The sequence below is a fragment of the Pleurodeles waltl genome, chromosome 2_1, assembly GCF_031143425.1.
Source record: "Pleurodeles waltl isolate 20211129_DDA chromosome 2_1, aPleWal1.hap1.20221129, whole genome shotgun sequence".
NCBI lineage: Eukaryota > Metazoa > Chordata > Amphibia > Caudata > Salamandridae > Pleurodeles > Pleurodeles waltl.
In genome coordinates, this window is record NC_090438.1 from 838,617,476 (window position 1) to 838,639,349 (window position 21,874).

The window sequence follows — 21,874 nt, forward strand, 5'->3', positions numbered from 1 at the left end:
GTCAATAGGCAAAATGAATCTGGTGATCACTAATGTGATGGTGTGCTGCTAGGCTAAGTGCAACATGGAGTCACTGGTCAAAACACAAATATCATTACAGGCACTGAATACATACTTTACATATTCCCCTAAGTTAAGCCTGTTTGCTCTGTGATATACCTACCAGGGTTAGGCTGAGGTTAATTTAGTAACTTTGAGTGTTCACCCTGACAAGGATTGTGATTACTGCTTGAGGTGGGTAGTCACCCACCTACTTCCTGGGTGCATGGTATTTAAAAGTACGACATGTAGAAATGTAATAAATAATTTTTTTTGCAAGTGAGTTAAACCCTTTTGCCAAGAGTGGGAGTAAAATATTGCAGAACACTTTGTAGAATGCATTTAGAAACATTTCTGAGACAGTTGTGCTATAGCCTGGTGCTTAATTTAAAAGTAACATTTTGATTGTTTGGGGAAACTTTAGCCTTGGTTACATGGCTGTCTAATGCTTGATCACATATAGGTGGATCAATTGAAAAGTGACTTCTTTCAAGTACCTGTGTTGCAGTATCTTTGATCATGTTTGTGGTTGTTAGTTTGTGCCGCATTTGTAGTCATTATAGCTTCTACATTCCCTCTCACTTTTTTAAATTCAAGAAATGCTCATCTAAAGCTGCTGGACCTTACTCAGTTTTTAACCGGAGGTTTTGCACTCCAGGTCTTGTCTTTTTTTCATCAGTCTTACAAATGTGGTAGTGTGGGCTATCGGTCCACCTAGCAGGACTTCTTTGGTTGCATCCCACATAGTGAACAACTGTGTTCTTCTGTCTCATTCTCAGCCAGATAGTTTTCTCATAACTTCTCTAATATTAGCACGGAGAGCTGGGTTGTAAAAGCAACCTTATATATCTTCCAAATATTTGCATTCTCTGTATTGCGTTAGTACAACTCTTGTGTGATCGGATAACATCTGGGCATTAATTTTAACCAGTTTAACTAACTCTGATCAAGTCCTTGAGATAAGTAAAACATCTATGTGTCAATACAACATGTGGGCATTGGAAGAGAGTTTAGTCTCTCTTTCCCTGATAAATATCATGCGATATGTATGAGCTCTATTAATTCCATGCCTACAGTCAGTGAGAGAGGAGTATTAGTTCATTGCCATGACACGATTGCACTATTGAAACCTGTGTTCAAAGCCACATTGACATTTTCTCCCATCACTAGGTGTTCCCCATTAAAATCAGTGAACACCTGTAAAAGGTGGGAATAGAACTGCTCCCTGTTCTCGTTTGGACTATAAGTAAAGAAAAGTGTATAAGTCTTATTGTGCATGTAGCAACTTATTCCTGCTAGTCTTCCTTTTCCCTCTGTTTTGTTTGTCTCAATAGGTGGAATCTAGTGTAAAAGGAAAACTTGCCTTAATTGAGATTGCTGCTACTCTAGTTTTGTAGTGTGCTGAGAAATTAAATTGTAGTGGGTAATACTTTGATTTTGATAAAGTCACATCTCAAGTCAGCAGATTTCTCTTGAAGGTATAACACACTTGCGTTTTTCATGGCAAGTCATTTTAATAATGCCTTTCTTTTGATGGGGAGTTCATTCATTGTGCATTGAAGGTTAGGTGTGCCAGTACTGGGATAGGGTTGTTTATCTTTCTTTTCTGGTAAGGTTGCTTTGCAGTGGCACAATCTCCCCGTCTCTCTTAGAAAGCCTCACTCATTTCAATGAATTGCTGTCATTAATTCTTATCATATTAGTATTGATTTCTTGCCCTTCCAGTTCTCTTAATTATCTGAGTTCTTGACCTCTTCCTCTTTTTTATAAACATTGTGAATCTGGTGAGTATCACAAAAGCATACTAATCTAACATTCTGTGAAAATATCTAGTGGAAGAGGGATAGCTTATGAGACATCTTACAAAAACAAGCAATAAAATATATTATATTTTTTTTAAAGTTACTAAACTCATTTGGTGTAGCGTGGGGACCAGCTCTTTAGGTTACCTACACTGTTTTGTTTGCCTCAGGGGTTCACTTTTGTGTGATTCCCAATTGGTGTGATGGATTGTTCTTTATGATTACTTAAATGAGACTGGGGGCTGTTTCCATATCTGTAGGAAGAGAATGATCCTGCCACAAATTTTGATTCAGTATGCAGCTTGACTTTCTCCTATTTACAGTTGTTACTTTACATTTGACCCCTCGTTAAGAGTGCTGTATTGTTTTACTGTAAGCAATGATTTGCATTACTCCTGTATAGTCAAAATATGTAATCAGATGGAGCTCAAATTTCTGGACCACCTTAAAAATTCAGTTACATGGGGGACAAATGGGGGTGAGACCCTAGAGTGCCCACAGCAGGATGGCCGCAGCTTGGACCAGCTCTGCTGGCCAGGAGTCACAATATGTACAGAATCCTGCTATCCAGCCCTACTAATCAGGGCTGTGAAGTAGCAGGTCAGTGGAGACCCAAAACACTGCTGCCAGCCACTTGTAACTCAACGAAATTGACCTGAGGTGGCAGTCATGTGGAAAAGGCTCCGGCAGCAAAGTGATGTCCAAGCAGCAGAGTGGGTTGGGTATGGGCCAGCGGGTACAGAGGGCCATGTGGGATCTGTGCCACTGCTGGGGACACCTGCCATGTGTGCTGGCAGTGGCTGTAGGCGGTGAGTGAAAAACGCTGCTGCGGAAGACGGTGGCTATGCGGGCTTGCTGCAAAGACATGTGGCCTGGGAACAAAAGACTAGAGCCGCTGCCGCAAAAGCACCCACCAGCTGAGCTATTGTAGGCCATACTGCAGTTGGGACGTCAGAGCCACTCTTATATCCTGCTCTAAGGTCATTTGGGAATGGGAAATGCTGAAAAACCTAGTGGGCGGTAGCAAAAAATAAAAAAAATAAGAGGCAACTAGTTTACCCACTGAGAGATTACTGCCTGAGCTGTGGTGCCCGCAGGAGAGCGAACAAAGGTATCTACCACTTGCTTCGGTGCACCAGCAGCAGCAGACAGGGCTGCGACCCACAGAATGGCTGTGCTGGGTTTCCTGCTATTTAAGCTCCCCCTACAGGGCCCAAGAGGGCCTAAATGCCAGATATACCTTCCGACAAGACTGACTCCATTCAGCCCTCATTACAGTAAGAAACCGAGAGGGGTCGTTGACGAAGCACCGCTGGGAGGCTTGGCTTGTGGGAATGCTACAAACACCAGTGTGGAGTGCATACATTCCTGTACTGGGTGTCCGAGACACAGTGTGAGTGCAACACAGACACAATTAGAGTAAACACAAGACACCGCCTTGAGGTCCGATTCACGCTGTCTGCGCCAGCTTAGGAGAAATGCCAGGCACAGTTAAGCTGACTGCATGGGGGGGGTGGGATTCGGAGGCACGTGGACACAGTGGGTACCAATATACTGTGTTGGGTCTGCCCTTGTTTTGAGGTAGCCAAATACAGACTGTAGACTGGGGCCAGAGTGGGCTGGCCTTTCTCTGGGAGACCACCTACTCACGGAAAACCCAGGGGAAGAAGACAGTTGCAGGAGAGAACTGATGTGGTGACCCCAGCAGCGTGAGCACTTAACAATATAAGAAAGGGGGACCACACACAAACGGGACTGAGTTTGACCCCAAGCGCACTACCAGACTCCGCCTGAGACAAGGTCGGACCAAGAGGCGGCTCAGCAGGGCACATAGGCCCTGGAGGCCAAGCAACAGGGCCTCCAGTCTATAGACGGCAAAATTAACTTGCTGAAGTTGCGCATCTACCATATATCCACAAAGTTCGACAGACAGGTGGCATGCATCACAGCAGCAAAGCAGCGCATCTCCACAACGAAGAACAATTTACAATCAATGAGCAAGAAATGCTTGAACATTGAGAAAGTCCTGGTGGTAATACAGGCCAAGAATGAAGATCCAGAGGTGCGCTTCTGCAGAAATAACTTGCGTGTCACCGGAATCTGGGAATCCACAAATACTGGGAAAAATTTAGACTTATATAGAAAAACTCCTCACATTGCTCTATGGTTATGAACAGTTAACGCAGCTATAGTAGACGAAAAGACCTATTGGTGCTTTATGGCGCACCCACTTCTGGGAACAGGCCACCCCTCCTCCACCCCCCCTGAGCCCAATAACCGCACAGCTGTCAAACTATCAAGTTAGAGACACTGTACTAAGGCTGGTGCTGGAGATGAGCTGAATTACTTGTCAAGGCAATCATATTGCCTTTTTTCCTGATTTTACAGTAGCGGTACAGGCTTCCCAGAGAAAGTCCTTACCTATCAAGAAACAGCTGCAGAAGTCAGAAATCCTATATGCAGTGGTTTACCTGGCAGGACTGTGTATCGATTTACCACAGAACGTAGAAAACATTTGCCACTTCACAAGCAGCCAAAGACTATCTCAAGACCATCACACATAAGCGACGGGACCATACTGCACAAGGCTCTGCTGAAGAGGGCAATTGACTACACATTCATGAACTGTCATTCCAACCTTCGAAAAAATCAGGATGCAGGAGGCACGAAGTGTGTACTGAGATGGAGGTCTTGACTTCTCTATGACGTGCCCTGCCTCACCCTCTGATGCAATACAGATGGCTAGCACACTGATACATCTACATCCTGGCCACCTCCAGTCCTTTGGATTGGGACTCCACAGAGGGAGCACCCTGTCTCCTACCTATGTGTGGTAACCTGCTGAATGAGATGTTTAGTGTTGATCTGTTCTTGTATATAATTTATTTTCCTAATGCATGTGGGAATGTCTTTGGCATGATTGGGATGCTGAAGTGCGAGGGGGGAGGGCTGTTTGCTTGTTGTTAAAATGACCACAGTGATGCAGACTGTTATTATATTGTCACTCTACATGATGCGCTACACCCGAATTGCAACATGTAACAGGAACAAGAGCTGACCCGATGGATACACCCCGGGGACAGGTAACTTTCCTAACCTGGAATGTCAGAGGCTAAATAATCCTGGCAAAATTCAACAGGTCTCTTAACTCAATAGGCACCACGTACAGCTAGCATTCTTGCAGGAAACACAATTTACACAAAGCTAGCAGTGGGGTCCCAATGGTCGGTGTATAAACTGGCATCTGCATATTCCTCGTACTCCATGGGAGACATGATCCTGTTTCTTCTTTTTAAAAAAAATAAAATATTTTAAGTGGGGGATTCCCTCCACGGGAGTGCATTTTCTAGTACATGACTAGGGTTGATATGTTATTGCACAGGGCAGTCTTTGTGCACACTGGGTGCTTTAGTCAACACATATGGCCCTAATGTAGTTGACCCTGGCTTCTATATGACAGTCTTGCACCATATCCGTGCACTTCCTCCAATGACTGTTACATGGGGGGGGGGTCAAATCAATACATGCTTTGACCCCCATCTCCCCTCCCCCCCCGCCAACCTGGACCTTACAGCTACGGTGAACTGGCATGGTAAACAGACTACTAAGATTGTCAGAGACTGTATGTTGGAATATGGTATAGTAGATATAGGGAGGCTTCGAAACTCAGCCCACCGCGAGGGCACATTTGTGTCGTCTGTTCACGGATCATGGACACGCCTAGGTAATTGGGTAGTCACCCTTCAGATGAGTGCCTCGACAGCAAACATTCTCCACCTCCCTAAGACTTTGTGACCGTGCACCTATTAAACTCTTGCTCTCAAAACCATAATCATACCCCACCCCAATTTATGTGGCAATTTCAGGTGACAGCCCACCTAGATAGGGCCTTCCATGAGAGGCTCCACTCTGCAATTGTAGAGTACTTTGATAAAAATGTAGGCTCCGTGGAGGGCATAGATATGTTGTGGGAAGCCTTTAAGGTCACAATTAGGGGGGTGTTTATCAGCAAGCAGGTTGGGATGCTATTGGCTATCTGTGATCAAATACAGAAAGTTGAGGGCCGGCTGTAGTTCCTAGAGAGAGAATGCGAGTCCAACCCCAGCCCTGCCAATTTGGCTGCCGGTAGGAGTCATGTCCTCACCTTTCATGAATTGGCAGCCCTAAGAACTACACTTCTTAACTAAACGTCACAAGGCTCATACATATGGGGAGGGTGGACAGCCAGGCAGGAGTTCCACTGCAGAGCTGATATCGCCACGAGGACATGCACACGTAGTGCAGATTACTGCTCCGGTGTTCATTGACCACTGTGACACCCCATCCGTAAGACTTCACGATTTCCTATGCCCGCCTTTACGGGCCTCGCCACTCTGCTGTGGAGGCTGAGTTGGGGAACTATCTTGATGGTATAGCACTGGCTTGGTTGTCCTTCGCACAGCAGAAATTTCTGACTTAACCTATTACACTGGAAGATATTAAAGCCACCATAAACTCACTCCCAAATGGTAAGGCTCCGGGCCTGGACGGCTCCACAGGTGCATTCTATAAGGAATTTGCAGAGTTGTTAGCACCACATGGTTAGGCCCTATATGGAAAGGCGTATGTATGCCAGGCAAATACTATCCCCCTAAGTACGGCAGGCTCTTGTTGTTGCATTGTTGAAACCAGACAAAGCTCCAGAAAAGTGTGAATTGTACAACCTCTATCACTAATAAACATTGACCCGGCTGCAGTCACTACTTCCCAACTTGGTATTGCCAGACAAGTTGGGCTTTGTACCAGCCTGTTTCACTACCCTATTCGCCCTATTACATCAATTAAATCAGTCTCTGTAGGCAGCAGCTGTGGTGATAATGGACGCAGCCAAAGCCTTCAACTCAATAGAATGGGGTTACATGATTATGGCCTGTATGGGCATGCCCACAGCTTTCTTGCACTGGATTAGATTACTATACACTAAACCAGTGGACCATGTCCATATAAATGGGAACACATCTGAGGGGTTCCTGGTACACAGGGGCACGTGACAAGCGTGCCCTCTGCCACCATTACTATTTGCTATTGCACTGGAACCCCTGGCCTGTGTGATCCGACAACAGCACCCACTTCTGCACTCCATTTTCATCTGCGGCCACTGGGTATCTCATTGTATGCCGATGACATGGTGTCGTACATCAGGAACCCTGTCACGTACTTAGCACCAGTAATCTGTGAATATATAAGGTTTGAACGTTATATGGGCCTGAGTATTAACTTGTCAAAATAGGTAGTACTCCCCCTGACACCAGACACCTGGGCATGCCCACTATATTTCCCTCTGCAATGGAGTATGAATCCAAGTTAAATACTTGGGTATCTGGATACACTGGGATCATGAACTGGTGATATGCTGCAACTATGGCAGGGCTACCTCGCATTTGGAAGATCAAATAGAAGGGAGGTCCAGACTGCAGCTTTCTTTAGCAGACCGAATAGCTGTTATGAAAATGATTGTACTGCCTACGTTTTTGTCTCTTTACAAATACGCCCCTTATTTGCCCCAGAGCTTCTGCTAAAATATCATCCCACCTTGTCGGTCATGCCGGAGGCAAGGCATTGGCACTGCTGGGTCTGGCAGGGCTGCAGACAGTGGTTGACGCATACTCAAATGGCAAGTTTATAGCCTTGGCCGATGTCTCAAAGACACAGCAGCACACTCTATTAATGACTTTCACTTACTCTCGCCTCAGATCTGCCTCACATGAACACTATCCTCAATTTCCTAATGCCGCTCCAGCACTCTGTGCTTTGCGAACATTGCTGACCAGCAACACCCTTCAGAACATGATCACTAAATTATACAACGTGGCTCAGGCTAACAGACCGGCAGCCCCGGATCTGGCAATGGTGAGGTGGAATGAGATGCTGGACCACCCGCTAGAGCTGGTAGACTGGACTTCTGCTGTGCAGCTGAGTATGCTCACCTCTACTTGCAATTGGTTCATAATGCACTTTAAGTACCTGCACAAAATGTACTAGTAAAATTGTACACATATGGTTTAAGGGCGTATGCGAAAAGTGTGCATTTGTGGGGTGCCAGACTGGTTTCTTGCATCTTGCCTGGGTGTGCCCTCTGGCCCAGAAATTCTGAAATCAAGTTACAGTGGCCCTAACTGATATGGTACTGAAAACAGTGGCATGAACCATAGGGATGTGTATGCTAGGCAGTGGCAGCCCATCCTTTAGGGCGGAAGGGCCATGCCCCCCCACCTTTTGCCCCTCATGAAGAGTGTCTGTGAGGCTGAACAAAGGTCAGCCTTACAGACACACTCCTGGCTGCCTGAGCTGAACTTAGCTGGGCTGAGGAGGTCACAGCTCCTGTGGGCGTGACCTCCTCGGCTCAGCAAAGGTGCCTCGAGGCCCTCCCTTGAGTGACGAGGAAAGCATCACCAATTGACACACTCCCTGGGTGCTTCAGGTTTAAGCCCTTAACTGCCCAGGGCGAGTGTCAATCAGTGACACTTTGTCACAGAGTGGGGTGGGGTCAGCAGTCTCACTGACCCCATCAAACTCTGTGATGAGGCTGAGACTGCTGCCTTCCCTTAGGTCAGCCAATGAGGGAAGGCAGCAGTCCCAACCCTCCTGGGACCTGGAAGCTGAAGGTAAGTGTGTGTGTGTGTGTGTGTGATGTTTTAAATTGAATGTTTGGTGCGTGCATGTTTGAGTGTTATGAGTGTTAATGGGTGTGTGTGTGTGTGTGTGTGAAAGAATGAGTGTGCGATCTTTTAAAATGAATGTTTGGTGCGTGCATGTTTGAATGGTATGAATGTTAATGGATGTTCGTGCGTGTGTGAAAGAATGAGTGTGTGTGATGTTTTAAAAATTAATGTTTGATGCATGCATATTTGAATGGTATGAGTGTTGTTAATGGATGTGCGTGCGTGTCTGTGTGTGAAAGAGTGTGTGTGTGCGTGTGTGTGTGCGTGCGCGTCCCGCCCACCCCCCTTCCTCCTAAAGCTGCGCCTGTCACTGATGCTAGGCCTGGAGAAAGACTTGCAGCTGGCCAACAGACAATTTGTGGCGGCGGGCACTATTGCTGGCAAAATGAAAAGTTGTTATACACCGGCACACATGCCGCACCCACTAAACGGCGGTGGCTGTCTGACCTCGCATACTGCAAGAAACAATTAGAAATGTATGCAGAAGAACTACCATAGCCATTACGGCCAAAGGACATATGGACCCCTTCACAGCTTATCTGCTTTCAATCCCAGAGGGACTGTCAGTGGAGAAAATACTGTGTTGTAGCCTTTACAATCTGTATATGTATTTTTGCTTTTAGCCTCAATAAAATCAAGCTTTACAACTGTGAAACAACCTCTGTACAAAGAAAACGAACATATTGTCTGATTGATAACGGTGTTGCTCGTCATGTTGTTGTCAGTCTATTTATCATGTGGAAATTCATGTAGATTCTGTGGGTGTGATAAAGTTCAGCCATTGTGTCACCTTGATGTTTTAGGAAGGTGCGAAATATGCCGTGAATTCAATCTTTGAGCTTCACATTCATGAATGTCTTTGAAATACATCTGATCCTTATATTAGTTTGTCTGGGTCTATTTTTCTCTGTCATCTACTCAGTCTATAAACTCTGGAAGACGTTTCTCAAACTTGCACCTGCGTTCACTACCTTCTCCAGGTGGCCTACTCTTGTTTCAGTTTTTTTGTATATTATGGTCTAGCTCAAATATGAATGTTGTGAAGTATTGCCTTTAAGGCTCCTATCTCTTTTTTATGTTTTAAAACTCCAAAATCAATAAGTGAAGGTCCATTTTGTAGATGGAGCATCCGTGTTCATTATATCTATAGCTTTAGTTTGTGCTTCCTCTGAACGTGCTGTTGGTTATCCTGATTTAGTTATTTGTTTTGTGGTGTCAAGCATGTTTTTTTGTATTTGGGCCATTGTTGACCCCATGCTATGCTGACTGCACAGTCGTGAATGGCAACTGTGTCTATTTGGGCGTTAGTCGTATTGCAAGCCCTATAAAGGATTGGCTGGGGATAGCAGCCCAATCGCCAGATCCATTAGGTATGACACAATTTTCAGAAACGCCAGTGCTGTTCTGTTCTAGTTGGATTTGATGAACCAGTTGGCACTCTTGTGTTAGTTTCTGTGAGGCTATGCATTCCATATAGAAGCTCTTTGGCATGGGTGCCACTCTACCTGTTCCTCTCTCCTACCACTACTGTTGCTCTGTGGTCCTCCAGCGTTCACCTCGACATAAGCTGTGATCCTCCTGTTCTTCTCTCGCCTGGCCTTTTCACTTCTCAATTGTGCTGTCATTGCCTGGTCTAAACCACTAGGAAGGTATGTTGCGGAGTGGATGGTCTCCTTTTATTCCTTTTACGAGGACAGTCAATTTAGCCTAGGTTTTGGCTGTCATCTTTAATGGATGTAGACGGAGGGGAGGGGGGGGTTTGAGCCAAGGCAGTATCTATGGAATGTAAGGGACAAATGTCCGTCATCCATTACTTGCCTGAAACAACTTTGCTCGTTCTTTGTGGCGTTCCACTCAGAGACCAAGACACCATCTGCAAGTAGACATTTCCCTGCGCCTGGGAGCTCTGCCAGGACACATCTACATGGATCCTCTTAGTAGCCACACCCCTCTCAGAACCACTTTAAAAACTATGTACTTCATGGATGGTTTTTTTTCTCTTACTGATCCATTAAGGACTTTCAAGAATTCAGTAAAAGCTGCCTTGTATACTGCATTCAGTTATCTTTCTAGTGCCCACCAATAGCTTCAGATGTACCATTAGATATAAAAATGTAGTTGACCTAGAGAAAACTGACTGCATAGTCAAGTAGTTAGTACTGTCTCTCTGGGTACTGATGTTTCCATGCATCCATGATCCCTTAGTACGTTATATAATATAGTGTTGTTGCTTTTGCTTTGAACATCTCCTCTCCAACTCCTGAGGATCTCTCTAGCCAAGGTTCTGTTTTATGTTGATATTAAGACCCAATATAAACCTCAGCACTGATTACAGCAAATCATTAGTTGCTTAGCAACAATCCTCCATCAATCCTTGCCACTTTTCCTTAACTGTCAGATGCCTTTGTTTCTATATCAGCACATCTGCCTCCCTCAAAGATCACAAGTTCCACACTGTGCTTTTGATTCATCATCCAGTGTAGAGTCAGTCAAACTTTTATCACAGAGGAGATCTTCAGCTGTAAAAGTTTATTCTTTTCATACATCTGACTGGTCATCTCTACATTCAGCCATACTTCTTTAAATGCTGTTGTCCAGAATACTGCTCACATTATCACTGGCCGACTGACCTCATGACACCCATATCCCAGGATCTCAATTGGCTCCCCAACCGGCATGCATAGAATTGAAATCTACAGTGCCATCCACACTAACATTATTTACTACATAAAAACATAATTTCTTTGGTTACACTCGCACCACCCTGAGATTTACCTTCTCATGCTGAAAATCCCTAAGCCATATGAAGAGAAGGCTTGTAAAATACTCTTCCCATTCTTTGCCCGACTCTCTAGATTGATCTATTCTCCACCTAAAACGGCCTTCCTCCCTAGGAAAAAGCCTAAAGAACATTCTCTTCTCCATCTACCTAATGGCATCCTATACTGCTCAGGCAAGCACATTGGTCACTCTGCACTGAATATACTGGCAAATTGCTAATTGGAATAACAGGGCTTCAGTAACAAACATATGATGGCATGTAATCCTCTATGTAAACTGACAACACCATGGCCATCTCCCCATTGGTAGCCTATCATGATCATTGTTCATTAGTATCTCCTAATAACCGCAGTATTCAATCTTTATTATATGATACTCACTTTTATAGCTTTGGAGAAAGGGAGGGGTGGTTCATAAACAATAGGAATGCTGAGAACGCTAGCCGAGTTGCAACTCCAATATTAAATGTCATTTAGAAACTTTGGAATTAGAAGGTAAAGACAAAAGGAGACATGTCTGTGCACGTTTCGTCAACTAGGGGATACGTCTCCTCCCTAACATAATTGAGATATGACGTTTATGCCTCTCCCTCTTGTAAATACCATGACTACTTTCAAGCAAGCACGATAAAGCACAGGCTTGAGCCCTGCATTTAATAACTTCCTTTTAAAGATCCTTTAACTTATTCCATTTTGCAAATGTAGCAGGGCTGATATGTGGAAACAAAAAACGACTTGGCGTTTAAAATTATTAGCAGGGTTCTTGGCTTCACTTTATTTAATAACAAAAGCTTTCAGTGCTCCAGTCTTTTCCTAAAGTGCTGCAGTCTGTTCCTCAAGTGCCTGAGGCCAGTTCAACCTCTAAGACTTGCACTGAAAGGGCTTTCATTTTACATGTGGCAAAGAACACTGTGGCACCAGTTCACCACCTGTTTTATGTTAACTGGCCAATTAGATCTTTAACACTGAGTGTCTTCCACAAATTTGGATAAGAGACCGTGTTGCCCTGCTTCTGAAAATGCCTTTTCTAGACACCTTTGTGTTTATCAGCTACAGACTGATTACCTTTCACCTCTAAGGTAGCGGAAAAAGAAGTAAATACAGTTGCCTACATTTATGAAAAACAACCCCATCCCCGATTCATGGCATTTCATTGCATGGGGTTTGTACTGGTAGCAGTACTGAGCAAAATCAGAATGATTCTGGGTGAGGGAGGTGTAGCCTCCCTGATTCTCTTAGATCTTGTGCCACTGCTTTTGACACTGTACGCAAGGCTGGCTTTAGGGCAGTACTAGCAGTGCGGTCGCACAGGCTGCTGACCTGAATTGGAGGGTGCTGACCTCAGGGGGGCGCTGTGTTTAGCAATAACTTCGAAACTTGTGATTTAAAAGCACCTGCTGAAAAGTTCCTTGTGCGTCCAACCATCAGGAAACAATTAAAATGTCAAGATACCGCTTGTGAATAATGTTCCTGCTAGAGAGAGAGATTGGTGTTTTATCTAGGGGTAGTTTTGACTCACCATAAAGTAGCATAGAGGGTTTATATGCCTGCTGTAAAGAACCGCACTATAGTTTATGTGGATAGCCTGGTGGATTAGAAAAGCCAGCCATTGCAAGCTCTGTAACCCCTTCGCTGCCAGGCCTTTTCCCCCTCCTGTGCCAGGCCTTTTTTTGCCTATTTGGGGCAGTTTGCGCTTAGGCCCTCATAACTTTTTGTCCATATAAGCTAACCAAGACAAATTTGCGTCCTTTTTTTTCCAACATCCTAGGGATTCTAGAGGTACCCAGACTTTGTGGGTTCCCCGGAAGGAGGCCAAGAAATTGGCCAAAATACAGGGAAAATTTCGTTTTTTTCAAACAAATTGGAAAAAGTGGCTGCAGAAGAAGGCTTGTGGTTTTTCCCCTGAAAATGGCATCAACAAAGGGTTTGCGGTGCTAAACTCAGCAGCTTCCCAGCTTTCAGGAACAGGGAGACTTGAATCAGAAAACCCAATTTTTTCAACACAATTGTGGCATTTTACTGGGACATACCCCATTTTTGCAATTTTTTGTGCTTTCAGCCTCCTTCCAGTCAGTGACAGAAATGGGCATGAAACCAATGCTGGATCCCAGAAACCTAAACATTTCTGAAAAGTAGACAAACTTCTGAATTCAGCAAGGGGTCATTTGTGTAGATCCTACAAGGGTTTCCTACAGAAAATAACAACTGAAAAAGAACAATATTGAAATTGAGGTGAAATAAACATAAATGTTTCTCTATGTTTTACTCTGTAACTTTTCCCTGCAATGTCAGATTATCGAAAGCAATATACCGTTACGTCTGCTGGACTCCTCTGGTTGCGGGGATATATAGGGCTTGTAGGTTCATCAAAAACCCAAGGAACCCAGAGCCAATAAATGAGCTGCACCCTGCAGTGCGTTTTCATTCTATACCGGGTATACAGAAATTCATTAGCTGAAATATAAAGAGTAAAAAATTGCTATCAAGAAAACCTTTGTATTTCCAAAAAGGGCACAAGATAAGGTGTTGAGGAGCAGTGGTTATTTGCACATCTCTGAATTCCGGGGTGACCATACCAGCATGTGAATTACAGGGCATTTCTCAAATAGATGTCTTTTTTTAAACACTCTCCTATATTTGGAAAGAAAAAATTTAGAGAAAGACAAGGGGCAATAACACTTGTTTTGCTAATCTATGTTCCCCCAAGTCTCCCGATAAAAATGATACCTCACTTGTGTGGGTAGGCCTAGCGCCCGTGACAGGAAACGCCCCAAAGCGCAACGTGGACACATCCAAATTTTTGGAAGAAAACAGAGGTGTTTTTTGCGAAGTGCCTACCTGTAGATTTTGGCCTCTAGCTCAGCCGGCACCTAGGGAAACCTACCAAACCTGTGCATTTCTGAAAACTAGAGACCTAGGGGAATCCAAGGAGGGGTGACTTGTGGGGCTCGGACCAGGTTCTGTTACCCAGAATCCTTTGCAAACCTCAAAATTTGGCTAAAAAAACACATGTTCCTCACATTTCTGTGGCAGAAAGTTCTGGAACCTGAGAGGAGCCACAAATTTCCTTCCACCCAGCGTTCCCCCAAGTCTCCCGATAAAAATGATACCTCACTTGTGTGGGTAGGCCTAGCGCCCGCGACAGGAAACGCCCCAAAGCGCAACATGGACACATCCAAATTTTTGAAAGAAAACAGTGCCTACCTGTGGATTTTGGCCTGTAGCTCAGCCGGCACCTAGGGAAACCTACCAACCCTGTGCATTTTTTGAAAACTAGAGACCTAGGGGAATCCAAGATGGGGTGACTTGTGGGGCTCGGACCAGGTTCTGTTACTCAGAATCCTTTGCAAACCTCAAAATTTGGCTAAAAAAACACATGTTCCTCACATTTCTGTGGCAGAAAGTTCTGGAATCTGAGAGGAGCCACTAATTTCCTTCCACCCAGCGTTCCCCTAAGTCTCTCGATAAAAATGGTACCTCACTTCTGTGGGTAGGCCTAGCGCCCACGAAAGGAAATGGCCCAAAACACAACGTGGACACAACATATTTTTTCACAGAAAACAGAGGTGTTTTTTGCAAAGTGCCTACCTGTGGAGTTTGGCCTCTAGCTCAGCCGGCCCCGGGAGGGGGGGGGGGGCAGAAATGCCCTAAAATAAATTTGACACCCCCCCGGCCCGGGAACGACCCTTGCCTACAGGGTCGCTCCCCCTGCGTGACATTGGCGCCAAAAAACAAATCCCCGGTGCCCAGGGGGGGCAGAAATGGCCTAAATACAATTTGCCCCCCAGGGGAGCGACCCTTGCCTGATGGGTCGCTCCCCATCTCTTAAAAAAAAAAAAAAAAAAAAACACAAAAACAAAAATTCCCCTGGCGCCTAGAGGGTTCTGCCCCCCCCCTGGGGGCAGTTCGGCCTAATAGGCCTAAAATTTGCCCCCCCAAGCCCCATTCTCCCCCCCCCCCCGGGAGCGACCCTTGCCTACGGGGTCGCTCCCCCTGCGTGACATTGGCGCCAAAAAACAAATCCCAGGAGCCTAGTGGTTTCTGCCCCCAAGGGGGGCAGAAATGGCCTAAATACAATTTGCCCCCAGGGGAGCGACCCTTGCCTGATGGGTCGCTCCCCATCTCTAAAAAAACAAACAAACAAAAAAAAAACACAAAAAAAACATTTCCCCTGGCGCCTAGAGGTTTCTGCCCTCCCCTGGGGGCGGATCGGCCTAATAATAGGCCAATCTGCCCCCAGGGGGGGCAGAAATGGCCTAAAATAAATTTGCCCCTCCACATACCCCCCCGGGGAGCGACCCTTGCCTACGGGGTCGCTCCCCCTGCGTGAAATTGGTGCCAAAAAACAAATCCCAGGTGCCTAGTGGTTTCTGCCCCCTTGGGGGCAGATTGACCTAAAATCGGCCAATCTGCCCCCAGGGGGGAAGAAATGGCCTAAATACAATTTGCCCCCCAGGGGAGCGACCCTTGCCTGATGGTCACTCCCCATCTCTAAAAAAAACGAACAAACAAAAAAAAAACCACAAAAAAAAAAATTCCCCTGGCGCCTAGAGGTTTCTGCCCCCGGGGGGGGGCAGAAATGGCCTAAAATAAATTTTACCCCCACCCCCTGGCAGCGACCCTTGCCTACGGGGTCGCTCCCCCTGCATGACATTGGCGCCAAAAAACAAATCCCAGGTGCCTAGTGGTTTCTGCCCCCTTGGGGGCAGATTGACCTAAAATCGGCCAATCTGCCCCCAAGGGGGGCAGAAATGGCCTAAATACAATTTGCCCCCCAGGGGAGCGACCCTTGCCTGATGGGTCGCTCCCCATCTCTAAAAAAACAAACAAACAAAAAAAAAACACAAAAAAAAAATTCCCCTGGCGCCTAGAGGTTTCTGCCCCCGGGGGGGGGGGGGGGCAGAAATGGCCTAAAATAAATTTGACCCCCCCCCCAGGGAGCGACCCTTGCCTAAGGGGTCGCTCCCCTTGCGTGAAATTCACGCAAAGAAAAAACTCCCTGGTGTCTAGTGGTTTCTACCCCCCTTGGGGGCAGATTGGCCTCATCAAAATAGGCCAATCTGCCCCCAAGGGGGGCAGAAATGGCCTAAATATAATTTTCCCCCAAGGGGAGCGACCCTTGCCTAAGGGGTCGCTCCCCACCTAAAAAAAAAAGTAACAAAAAAAAATTAACAAAAATTATCCCTGGTGCCTAGAGGTTTCTGAAGGCCTTCCCGAAAACATGCCCCCCATGGGAGCGACCCTTGCCCAAGGGGTCGCTCCCTTTTGTCAGTATCAGTAAAAAAAAAAAATAATCCCTGGTGTCTAGTGGGGTTTCAGAAGCCGGATTGCAAGCAATCCGGCTTTTGAAACCCTCGGAGAGACTTCAAAGGGAAGGAAATACATTTCCTTCCCTTTGAAGCCCCTCCGGGCCTCCCCCACGTGATTGAAAGAGAAATGCTTAGCATTTCTCTTTCAATCGCGCTGGAAGCTCTGCTTCCAGCGCGATGGGGGAGGCCCCTGTTACTAATCAGCGCGCGCTGACGTCACGGGGGGGGTGGAAGGGGGGTCGGGGGTGGAAGGGGAAGGTCTTCCCCTTCCATCCCCGGCTTGGGGGAGGGAGGGGGGTGCACGGGGGCGCGCTAGCACTCCAAGTTCCCCTGTGCCATGGACAAGATGATCTCGTCCAAGGCACAGGGGAACTGTAGCCTTGGACGAGATCATCTCGTCCAAGGCACAGAACACGTTAAAACAAATGAATGTATGTGAAAAGAGGGCTATGGAGCGATGAAGGGCACATTTGCTGGGTGGTAATGAGTGAATCCGAGGAGGTGGGCATGGGATGGGGGCGCCAAAAAAGTGTTGCACAGGGCACCACCAGTGCTAAAGCCGGCCCTGAGTGTACACCAAGACAAGCTGGCAGAGAGGTTATCGGGAGATGGAATTAAGCATAGGGTTTGAATTGTATTCATTCCTTTCTAACGCACCGTCGTGCCCCCTTTCAAATTGTCTAGTACTCATATCCATTGTAGAGTCCCACAGGGCACATAGATTATCTACTTCTAATACTTCCACTTTGGTGAGCTGCTCGTGGTGTTGTACCGGTGCAAATGAGGGGCTCCCATAAGTATGTATGTAGATATGTTCCTGTGCTATGCCCAAGGAGTACTCTTCTCCAGTATTTATTTTGTTTGGGGCACCTGTTGTAAAGTGAATAACTTATATAACCAAAGTGCAAAAGTGAGGTCAGAGACGTGTTCCATTACATAATTTAATTTTCATTGCATAATGATTGTCAGCACGTTTTTAGCATAAGGGCTTACTCAGGGAATTTGCAATATATCTGTAAATCGAAACTTGATTGAACCAATTTATTATATACATAGAAATGCAGAAATATCAAATCTGAGTTAAAACACTGATTTTTCAGTTAGTGTTATCCTTTCACATAGTCCACTAACAAATGCTGCACAGTGTATATCAGTTATAACATGTGTCTTTAAGTATCTCTCCAATTGTTGATTTCCATTGTAGACATAAAATGATGGTAGTCAACCAATGCAGGCCTCGAAAAATCATAAAAATGTCCTTAGACCTGCAGGTCGATTAGCTTGAATAATCTACTTGACCGAACTGTAATGTACTTGACCCGGAAACGGGTCACAAATTGTGTGATCCTAGGCAAATATTGTATTTTACAGTCGCCTTTTTCTTCGCTCTCACATATGAGTGCACCTTCAAATATGTGAGGTCATTCAGCATTTCTGCTTTTGGTTGATTAAATACACTAAACAAATAAATCTAGCCCACATATAGGGTACACATGACCCATGCACGACTTGCCTCTTACCTTACTAATAGCTTTGCTGTGAGGGCAGGAGTGTTTCTCCCTTTATGTTTAAACGCTCATTTTTAATAAATATATTACTAAAGCATGATGTGGTAGCGCAATGTCTTTTCCAAGAAATGTCCAAAATCTTTCCCACCAACTTTCAGCTTTACTGATAAAACTATATAGTGTATTAACAATAATCTGTGAAAATTGTGTTTCAGAAAACATTTCATTTACACATCACCAAGTAAAGTGTTCTCACTTTTTTTTCATTCTATTAAAATGTTTTTCATCACACAGAAGTAGAAAAAATGGTTGTTCATGGCTACTGAAATATAGTTTGAAATGTTTGAAAAGTTGACTTAGTTAAATAAATGTTTTGTGTTAGGACAAACCTGATACCAAAAGCCTTTAATTTCACATAGGTCAGGCAGTTCATCTTACAAAATCCTAGAACTCTGCAGTCATAAGGACAAGTATTTGCATTGCAAGAAGACAAACTGGCTTTTGATCTCTATCTCTGAACAGAGCGCAAATGTGAAAAGAATAAAATTTAAAGGCATCTTAATTGCCAATTCAGTTTCTGACTGAAAAGAACAAACTACATATTCCCGAACGTATTAATAGCCTTGAGAAAGCCCCAGGTACACAGACCACTTAGGGGGCGGTACACGTGTCGGCTGTTTCCATTGAAAACTTTTGTAATAAAAGAACGCTGGTCTTACAAGGCCGTTGTCTCGGAAGCTTTTGAAATAAAAAGATCATTGGACTTACTGATATGATTCCATGCACTGACTGGGTTAACTATATGTTAGGATTGATTCCTTATGTTGGATCCAGGGTGTTCACCAATTTCTTTTTCTAATATACGGTATTGACGCAATGAAAAGTGGTCCACACCTCATTTGGGAACCCACAGTCTTATAAAAATGGGCAATTTCAAAATAGAAGAGATGTGGACCATTGGAGCAACATATTTGCCCTGGGTTATATAGCAGAATGTTAAATGAATGGCCACAATCAAGCATACTTAAGTCAAAATCTATGGAAAAGGTTGAGTGCACAGTGGGGCATGCACACATATCCACACTCGATCACCTCTAAAGCACAACATGGTGACTACCTGCTAGGGCAAAAGGCTAGCTCCTGTGTGTTTCACAGTAAACAATCTGCCTTGGGAGCACTCTAATGCTTCGGGAAGTGATGCGGTTGGTCACTGGTTGAAAATGTTGTATCAGTAAAATGAAAAAAAATCTTAACAGCCACAACAAGAAATGAAAAATGTAAAATCCAAGAATCTTGTTATTAGCAACCAAGAAAATGGTGGTCAATATTTTAGTACCTGAATCATATGGCGCCAAAGAGCCCATTATAATGGTTTGTGGGTGACTGGTTGGTGACTGTGTTTTATAAAATGCTTGGTTTTATAGGAAATGTAGTTTTTAATTTGTATTTTGTTTTGCTGGCATAAATACTAAGTGAAACCTTTTGAATCCATAATCCTTACCTATGGATCCCAGCATAGAATTGACTTGCTGCAAAATATGTCCTCTTGTCCACATAACATCAGTATGAAGAGCTTACAAGCTCCCTGCTAATTATTCTGGCAGAGTGACATATTTCATATCCATTATTTCTTCTATACTCAAATGAGCAGATCAAGGTGTCTTAAACGTGTTAATTTCTAATATGTTCTTCTGTGTTACCATTTAGGTTCAAAACATTGGGAGATAAATCGAGGGACACCAAAATAAAAAAGAAAACAAGGTATTGTTTTACATTTTGTAAAATAAAATGTTTGTGTACCTTTTCATGTACTATTGAATGCACTGCTTGAAGCGTCTGGAATGTTTAATGGTTTTTCACTTGAAGAGTATTTTATCCTCAGATCGGTCACTAGTTAAAGTCCACACCAGTCCCTTAGCTAGGGTGAAAACCTCTAATATTTTGGAATTTCCTATATTTATTGTAGGTGGGTTAATCATCCTCATTTGGTTGGAGGTGAGCAGGTACTAATTTAATAGCTCCACATTTGATACTTACTGGCACACTTGTTGGTAAACCTTGTTAAGAAAGCCAGTAAATTTAATATGTTATGGGCTACTTTCAGAGAGATTCCCACCAGGTGAGACTCTTGCTTGGAGAAACTACAGCTGATGAGAAAGTGTTGGAATATGACTGGTACATTGGATCCATTGGAATCTCCATCCCCATCCCCATTTATAAAAAGACATTCACTTTGTGTCCCCTAATAGTTAATAGTTGTACTACTGGTATATTTCCCAATCAAAGCTCTTTCCATTTGTCTCATTTTATACTATTTGGCAAGTGTTTTATGTAGGCAGTCCTCCATATTACCTGAAATAGAATAAAGGCGTCGGAGGATAAACCATCATCGCTTTAACAGTATATTGTTATAGCTATCATTAGTACTAGATTAATGTTTCATCTGAATGCAAATTTGTTTTTATTTTGACAGGATTACTGAACGCTTGCCAAAATTTTGTGCTGGAGTGGAATTACTCAGCAGGTAGGTCACTGTTATGAATATTTCGTGACCACCTATTTCTGAAATTAAAACTACATCATGCCTGCATTGTTAATTAGTGATTTTGATATTCTTTTATGTTAAATATTTGCATTCACCCCGATTACAAGCTTTCATACATAGTTTACATTCCCCTCTACCTCACAACACCACCCCAATTGACATCTTGAACCAAGGGTCTCCAGCCTTCTCAGTAATAAGAACTACTTATGTTCAATGAAAATCATCCTGAGCTACTCGGTATTATCAGTGTTGTACACATTACACAAGATTACATTAGTGACTACCCCCCCCCCCCCCCCCCCCATCACTCCCCCACCACCACCAATGCAAGATTACCTTCTGTGATCATCTGAGTGCAGAACTACCAGCAGTAATGTAAAAAAGACTGTTGGTTAGGAATGCCTCTGTCACCAAGGTAACAATACCTAGGTAATAATATTAGCAATATGTCTCCCAATGCTGCGTGATTTATCATTCAAGTATCAGCTTTACATATGTTTTGGAAATTGTGGGTTCTGAAAATACACACATTTTCAACTTGAATGCAAACTTTTCAGTTTTGGTGTACATGCATTAATTAATTCAACCAAGCAAAAGTTTCTAATTTAGTAGTCTGGGCTACATGCAGGAGAGCTAGTGACTTGAGAGCGATGAGCACACAACCTACTTGTTGGAGAAGCATGTGTTAGACCATCTCTAACCTATTATACATGCAATGTGGCTACAGATGGTACAATGCCTGAAGATAGTGTTTGGAGAGCATGTATGCTCAGTTTCTGCTTATCTCCTTAACCCACTCTTTCCCCTACCTCCTTTTAGTAACTTTATCTACAAAAATAGGAAAGAGACAATGTTAGTCAGATTAGAGTTTAGCAACTTGAGGCGAGTGAATTTTATCATGGATGCTTTCAGGGACATTCTTAGTAGCAAACATGTCACACTTCATTGCTTATCACTAAGTCAAGGAGGTCATCATTTTTCAAACCTCAATAAGGGATCAAGTTCAAAGATCATAGTTGTGAGGAGCATGAGAGCTTGGGGATACTCTGTAATAAGTATGATAGAACTGGACTCTGTCACCTCAAACTCTTCAACGGGCTCAAAGAGTGTGCTTATCAGTCTTCTCTCCAGTGGCTTTATGTTCTAGAGCTGTTGATCCTAGAGTGACTTGGGTGGATGATATTTATTCC

General features: G+C 44.2%; 1 protein-coding gene across 2 annotated transcripts in view; it reads left to right on the top strand.

Moving 5' to 3' along the window:
- DTNBP1 (dystrobrevin binding protein 1) overlaps positions 1 to 21,874 on the top strand; it is a 458,894-nt gene that overhangs the window by 112,973 nt on the left and 324,047 nt on the right. For both annotated transcript variants that reach the window (XM_069218782.1, XM_069218781.1), the window contains exons 2-3: positions 19,847 to 19,900; positions 20,613 to 20,663. Coding sequence is in view for 1 of the 2 variants with exons in the window: in XM_069218781.1 (XP_069074882.1) it covers positions 19,847 to 19,900; positions 20,613 to 20,663 (105 nt within the window). In the remaining variant the exon portion in view is untranslated. The remainder of the gene's footprint in view (positions 1 to 19,846; positions 19,901 to 20,612; positions 20,664 to 21,874) is intronic.